This window comes from Tupaia chinensis, unplaced genomic scaffold (genome assembly GCF_000334495.1).
Source record: "Tupaia chinensis unplaced genomic scaffold, TupChi_1.0 Scaffold000182_1, whole genome shotgun sequence".
NCBI lineage: Eukaryota > Metazoa > Chordata > Mammalia > Scandentia > Tupaiidae > Tupaia > Tupaia belangeri.
In genome coordinates, this window is record NW_006159657.1 from 1,666,102 (window position 1) to 1,673,944 (window position 7,843).

The window sequence follows — 7,843 nt, forward strand, 5'->3', positions numbered from 1 at the left end:
AGAAGAGTTGAAAATATCTTTAATTGTAGATGACATGATGGTATAGTTAGAAGCCCCAAAGCTATTCATGAAACAAAAAAAACTTCTCAAAGTAATAAAGGAATACAGTAAAGTGATGGGATACAAAATCAACATCCAAAAATTGATAACATATTTATCTATGAACAACAAGCTGACAGAAGTAGAACTGAAGAAAATAATCCCTTTTAATATAGCCACAAAATATATAAGATACCTAGGGATAAACCTAACCAAGGAAGTCAAAGACCTTTACAAGGAAAACTATGAAAATCTTTAAAAAGACATTAAAAAGGACACAAAGAAGTGGAAGGACATTCCACGTTCCTGGATTGGAAGAGTTAATATAGTCAAAATGGCAACTTTATCCAGATTAATCTGCATATTTAATACCATTCCAGTCAAATTACCAGATACATTCTTCACAGATTTAGAAAAGATAATCATAGAATTTGTCTGGAATCATAAAAGACCCCATATTGCCAAAGCAATCCTGTGCAAGAAGAGTACAGTAGGCAGCATCTTACTCCTTGACTCCAAAATATATTATAAAGCTGTGATAATCAAAACAGCATGGTATTGGCACAAAAACAGATAGATGAACCAATGGAACAGAATAGAGACTCCAGACATAAACCCCAAAACATACAGCCAACTGATTTTTGACAAAGGATAGTAGTCAATTCAGTGGGAAAAAGAAAATCTCTTTAGTAAATGGTGCTGGAAAAACTTGGTATCGTACCTGCAGAAAGATGAAACTGGACTCCCATCTTTCACCAATAACAAAATTCAACTGGAAATGAATCTAAGATCTAAAACTTAAGACCTCAAACTGTAAAACTACTGGTGGAAAACACTAGGGAAACTCTGGGACACATTGGACAAGCAAAAACTTTTAAAATAAGACCTCCCCCCCAAAGCACAGGCAGTAATCCCTAAAATAGACAAGTGGGATTATGTCATATTAAGAAGTTTCTGCACAGCAAACGACACAGTAATTAGTATGAATTGACAACTCTCAGAATGGAAGAATATTTTTGTGAACTATGCCTCAGATAAGGAACTGATAACCAGAATACACTGGGAATTCAAGTGACTACTGAGTCGAGAACTTCAACCACCTAGTCAGCCATGTGATATCCAATCACTTTAACTACCACACTACCAGTTAGCCCCCAAAGTATAAACTTTAAAAATCATTTTAAAAATATAAATATTAACATGGATCCCTACATGTATTCACACGTGTATAAATACATAGCAAAGGCCCTAGAAGGCTAAGGGTTCTAGGTTGAAACCAGAGGCCACGATTTTTACCTGGCAGTTGTTTTGTTTTGTTTTGTTTTTCCTCAGAGTAAACCTTTTAAAAATAATTTTTTTAAGAATATTTCATATTGTAATATAGGAACCAACTTGGGCTCATAGGCCTTTGATATTGTTAAGTAATTTTCAATGATGAAAATTCTGATGATGATCGGGAAATTCTTTCATTGGTGGAATTATTTCTCCAATTTCCATAATGGTATCACCTGGAAATATTCTGGGCTTCTTTTAAACAGTGGCATATGGTTTTGTGTGCACATAATACTTGAGGTAATAATGATTAATCCAGGCAGGTATAAGCACATGAGTAAAAGCAAAGACACTATATTGGTATACTATATAGACCATATTCCTCCAGGGAGTTCTGTTTTACAAAAATTTATTCCAGAATTTCTCCAAAGGCCACAGCCTCTATGGGGGAAGCACTGACTTGCAAGGGCTTAGCTCTTGGTCTTTCAGCCATCTCCTTCTAAGCCCCCGCAGCTGCTACAGCCAGTTTCTCATCGGACGTGTACCCACCATATTGACGCTGGTTACCTGGCAGTTTAATGAAGAACTTTAAGATAACAGGGTACTAGTTTCCATCACTGTTACACATTTTTATATAGATAAGAATGAAACCTGGGGAATATTTATAAGATATTGACATTGATGACACTAAGGATGTAAGCATCAGATGAGTTAGAATAAAAATCTTGTTTAGTCTCTTATAAAGTTGAATGTCTTAGCTCATTTTAGTTTGCCAAGGACCTGTTGACCTAATCACTTTGAAAGGAGGAATGTTACTTACAGAAAATCATATTTAAAATTGTTGACTTGAAAATTTTACAGAATGTTATTTGTATCAGCTCTTATGATAATTAACCTGCAGATTTATGACTTACTAATCTAGTTCTAATTACTTAAGCCAGTATTGGAAAAAGCTATATACTCTCTTACAATTAAATTTATAAGTTCATTGTCTCTTCTTCAAATGCTTTTTAAACAACTTTGAAACACAATGCAGAATCTTGATTATCTTTGTCATTCAGCCTAAAATATAAATAAATTTCATGTGGGGAATTCATAAAGTACATTAAACGTTTATATTACTGAACACACGTTGAACATAGAATGGTTTTTACTGCTTACTAGGTATGTTCAAATTTCTAGAATTTTTAGGATCCCAGACCTAGTTCTTTCCAACATGGAAAGAACCCCCCCCCCTCTCTTTCTTTTCTTTTTGGAGAGTTTTTTTTCCTTGTTTTTCTTGTTTTGCTATACAGCACGTGCACTCACCAGAAAGACAGAGAGATAGAAAGCAAGAAATCACCCACCGGGGGGGAGGGCCACACCGTAATCCCTTCTCCTCCATTCTCCTCTCGGGGTCTTGGGCACGCACACACACGTGCCTGGCGTGAGTTTAAGCCACCAGTTCTGGGACTTGAACCAGTCAGCTACATGGGAGTTCAGCAACATAGCCATTATGCTAACTGCTGGTCCCTAAAGTTTATTTCTTTCATGAGAGAGGGAGGAAAAGGAGGGAGGATACCCTTGGTGGGGTCTTGCCAGGGACGATCCTCCCCACAGCCTTCTAGCCAGAATGACAGGTGCTCCTGAACCAGGGGCCTGCCACAGGGCTCCAGCATTACACAGTAGCACCCCACTGCATGTGGCATTGCAACTGGGCAAAACCCCCTTTTCTTAATCGTCCCTATACAAATTCTCCCCACTTGTTTGAAACTACTCTTGTGGTTTGAGAAGTATAACCTCTTTCTCTCTCTCCTACTTATATTTTTCTCTCTCTTCCCCCTCACTGTCTTTCTCTTCTGTTTTCCTTTCTGTCCACAATGTATATCTCATTCCTTGCAGACTAACACAGACCTCACAGGTAGAGAGTTCTTTAACCCTGGTCTGCATAATTTTTAGTTCAAATTTGCAGGACTTGTTACATCTCATATAATCATACATGATTATAGATAACTTTATGTTTGCAGACCTCTGTTGGCCTAACAGAAGAGAATTTGTTTTCAAGATTACATACTAGGAATCCCTTTTCCATGTGTAAATGGACCTAGTTCCCAGTTGTAGTGATTGAATTTTTACCTTAAGGGATTTTTTGTCACCTTCAAGGAAAATTCTCTGTATTTGGTACCTCTGGGTCTTCTGCTGTTATCAAAAGTATATCTTCGTATTTCACAGTTTTATAAGTTTAACTCACTTGTTACCACTCATGATGTAAACTGTTTGCTTAAAAGGCTGTGGAATTCATCATTGCAGGTAAATTTGACTTTTTAACCCTTGTATTTTTCACAGAAAGTCCACTCATCCTTCAGTCACCTTTGAAAACTGTTATAAACTCAAAAGAAACAACGCCAGTGGCACCAAATGCACCTGAGGTACTGACATGAAATATGCTGTACGGGATATTCATTTCACATTGAGTGGGAAGTGCCTGTTTTCCTCTTGAAGAAATACTTGGGTCACAGTTCAGCTTCAAAAACCTTTTAATATGCTTTTAAAAGTGTGCTATGTAAATCTGTTTATTTCTACAATTAAAATAATTCACTTGAATTTTCTAAAGCTACAAAAATGGGAACGAATATATTTTTCCATCCAACAAGCTGGAAGAGATTTTTGTTTGTTCAGTATTAGCCAGGCCAGCCCAGTAGCCTTGTGGTTAAGGAAGCTGAACACGGCCAACTGCGCAGTTTAAATCCTGGTCCTAGTGGCTTGAGAAGCACACTAGATGCATGTGTGTGTGTGCCCAAAATCCAGACAGAATGGAGAAATGGAGGAGAAGGGATTGCAGCATGACCTTGCCCCATTGGGGTGCTTTCTCCTCCCTCTCTTTCATCTCTCCCTAGTGAACATATGTACCCTCTGGCAAAAAAAAAAAATAATAATAATAATAATAATAGCCATCATTGATGAAGGGAAAGGGAAATAAGTACTTTTGTATATTGGTAATTTCCATGTAAAATTAGTCTAGTGTTTGGAAACATGGTTTGAAAATAAGATAAAATATTTGTCTAGATATTTCTCTGGAACCTAGCCCATTCTGGATTAGTGACATTCCAGAGGGTAACAATCTTAACTCCTTAAGAGGCTTGTATTTAAAAAGACTAGATCCAGACCCAGCCTCTGTGGTACAATATCATACTGGACTGCAGAGCTGGAAGCCACATGCCAACCTCAGTTCAAGTCCTTGGTCCTATTGTCCTAAAATATTCTAGGTGCTAGGTGCCTGAAGCAGAAGGATTACAGCATGACCAGATTCTGGGGGCTACCTCTCTCAGTCTGTGTTTCTATCTCTGTTTGTCTCTCTCTTTTTAGGTGGGGGGGAGAATTTTGCTATAGGGTACGTGCTCTTGCCAGAAAGACAGATAGAAACTGAGAAATCACCCCCCGGGGGGGGGGGGGGGATGGCCACACCATAATCCCTTCTCCTCCATTCTCCTCTCAGGATCTTGGGCATGTATGTGCACCGAGTGTGAGTTTAAGCCACTGTGTCGGGGACTCGAACTACAGTCGACTACATGGGAGTCCATGACATAGCCATTAAACAGGGACCATGTGCTGGTCCCTGTTTATCTCTCTCTTATGTGCATGCATGCACTCTTATGAATAATAACAACAAAAACACTGGATCCAGCCTCATATTCTTGCAGTATAGTCATGCATTGCTTGACATGGGATATGTTCTGAGAAATGCATCTTTTTAGGCAGTTTTATTGTTGCATGAACATCATAAAGTATTTACACAAATCTAGGTGGTATAGTCTTCTACATACCAAGGCTATATGGTATTTCTTATTATAATTTATGGGCCCACCATTCTAGATGCAGTCTATTGTTGACCAAAATGTGACTATACAGAACATAACCATATCCTTTTGTTACTTTCATAAATCGATTGAAGAATAGGAAATATATACAAAGGGACTTTAAAAGGTTTCTGGAAAAATAGAATTAAAATGTGACTGTATTTTGGTGCAAAAAATTTTTAGAATTCACACATAGGTTTTTCATCATACACATTTTTCATAAACTTATTGAGACCTTCATATTTCACTACTGCAATTTATCACTTTCTATCTCTCTGGTGATTGCATGCACCCTATAGTAAAAAACTCTCTTAAAAAATATTGAAGTAAAAAGCTCTTTTAAAAAATATTAATAATAATCAGTGCCTGCCAAACCAGCTTGCTAAACTTTTTTTACAAACATGTTTTTAGGTTCTTGAGTCTTTTGATCACCTGCCACCTCTCCCAGAACCACCACCAGCACTATCTGAACTGGTAGACAAAGTCCGAGACACACTTCCTCCCCAGAAGCCTGAGCTTAAAGTGAAACGAGTGTTGAGACCCAAAGGAATTGCCCTGACTTGGAACATCACCAAAATCAACCCCAAGTGTGCTCCTGTGGAAAGCTACCACCTCTTCCTGTGCCATGAAAACTCTAGTAATACGTTGATATGGAAGAAAATTGGAGAAATTAAAGCTTTACCACTCCCAATGGCCTGTACTGTATCTCAGTTTTTAACCTCCAACAAATATTATTTTACTGTACAATCAAAAGACATTTTTGGGCGATATGGACCATTTTGTGATATAAAATCTATCCCTGGGTTTTCTGAAAATGTTACTTAAAGTCTTCAGTGGTTATGTATTATATACATGTTGCTTTGGTTTTTCTCTTTTGAGTTCTTTGTTTACAATGTTACTGTAACACTATTTGCCATTTAAAGGGCCAGTTCAGATTGTGAATCCTTAGTATAGGGACAGTCCTCTCCCAGATATTTATGTAAGTGGCCTATGGTTTCATAAACTTGATTTGTATTTAATGAGTACTTCCAATGGATATATTCTAAAACATGCTGTCATGGACCCATGTTGGAAGTGTGTGACAAACAGTGCTTATGGTGACTGAAGCTGCTGCTTAGATCAGAAGTGCGTGGGTACAAGCAGCCACTGTTTCCTCCGCTGCCAATCAGCTTGGTGACCTGCTTGTGGTCAGTGTAGCTATTTAGCCAACTCTTAGGAAAAATCGGCTCTACTGGGGTGTATCTCCACCAAGACGCTATGAAAAGAAATAATTTCCCATTGAGTTCCAGTTCTAAGAGTGCTATTAATTTGTACTATCCTCTCTTTGGGGGGGGGAAATGGGCTACAACAGTCATTTTGGGAAATAGTCCAGAGGTTTTCCCTAATTCTGTTTATATACTTAAAGATAATAAAACTTGTGAAATGTTATGTGCTGTGTACACAAAATAGTATGGAATATATTTTTTGTTTTTGTTTTTGTTTTTGGAGAGGTTTCTGCCATAGGGCATGTGCGCTCGCCAGACAGAGAGAAACAGAAAGCGAGAAATCACCCCCCAGGGGGGATGGCCATGCCGCAATCCCTTCTCCTCCATTCTCCTCTCGGGATCTTGGGCACGCACGCACACGTGCCCGGCGTGAGTTTAAGCCATTGGGTCCGGGACTCGAACCGTGGTTGACTACGTGGGAGTCCAGCGACGTAGCCAGTATGCTAACTGCTGGTCCCAGTATGGAATATATTATTGACATAAAAGCATTATTTAACCTGTTTCAGTTGAAGAAAATGAAATTTGTCACCATTCAAGACTTTAATTTGCCTATTCCCTAAGTGCTGCCCTTTCCTGGCTGTCAGCACAGCAGTGCTCAGAGAACACAACACTGACGCTGTCTTGGATGTGTCTGCATACCTCCACCTGAGAGAGGCAGCCCAGGCAGCCCCGGAAACTGGCCTGGGAACAGACTTGATGGAAGCAAACCGAATAACTGCTACTGGGATGTGTGAGACAATAACGCTCACAATGTGAAAGATCGTTTTGAAGGAGGGACATTATTTTCTGGTATACAGTGAAAGTTCAGGCCTCTGAGGCTCTGAGAATCAAAAATGCAGTTTTGACTGAATGGTTTTCCTTGGCATTTTGTGAATGCTGTCACATCTACAGTGATAATAAAGCTGTTTGCTCTTTTTATTCCTAATCTCATGTCTGTACCTTAGCAAAAAAGAGCGGGATTCTGGAGACCAGCAGATGGCACAGTGGCTGGACTCCCACATGCTGACTGTAGTTTGAGTCTCAGACCCGCAGCTTGAAACATCAAGTTCGTGTGTGTGCTTGCCCAAAATCCCGAACCATCACGTTCGTGGTCGTGCTTGCCCAAAATCCCGAGAAGACTGGAGAAGGGACTGCAATGTGGTTGCCCCCCCCCCAGGGGTTGATTTCTCACTTTCTGTCTCTAGCAAGGATATGTGCTATATGTATATAAATATAAAATCTTAAAATAAAGAGCAGGATTCTGAATTGTGTCTTGGGTGAGAGCTGCCCTGCATGAGGTCCCATTTCACACTCAGTAATGGCAGGCATCAGCCGATCAGCAGCACAGAACCAGGAATTTACCTGGGCCAGGAGTTCATCCTTGGGTTGCTGTAGATCGACGTCCACTGGCTAGGGGCAGTTCAAAGACTGACATTACAAACGAAGCTCCGG

The 7,843-nt window shown here is 39.4% G+C and overlaps 1 protein-coding gene and 1 pseudogene across 3 annotated transcripts in view; one reads left to right on the plus strand and one right to left on the minus strand.

Moving 5' to 3' along the window:
- Nucleotides 1-6,662, plus strand: part of ATF7IP2 (activating transcription factor 7 interacting protein 2) — a 72,665-nt gene extending 66,003 nt beyond the window's left edge. For all 3 annotated transcript variants that reach the window (XM_006146510.2, XM_006146509.2, XM_006146508.2), the window contains exons 10-11: nucleotides 3,637-3,719; nucleotides 5,559-6,662. In XM_006146510.2, the coding sequence (XP_006146572.1) occupies nucleotides 3,637-3,719; nucleotides 5,559-5,972 (497 nt within the window). In that variant the 3' untranslated portion in view covers nucleotides 5,973-6,662. The remainder of the gene's footprint in view (nucleotides 1-3,636; nucleotides 3,720-5,558) is intronic.
- LOC102495403 (NADH dehydrogenase [ubiquinone] 1 beta subcomplex subunit 6-like) lies at nucleotides 1,430-3,291 on the minus strand (annotated as a pseudogene).
- Nucleotides 6,663-7,843: the final 1,181 nt, after the last annotated feature.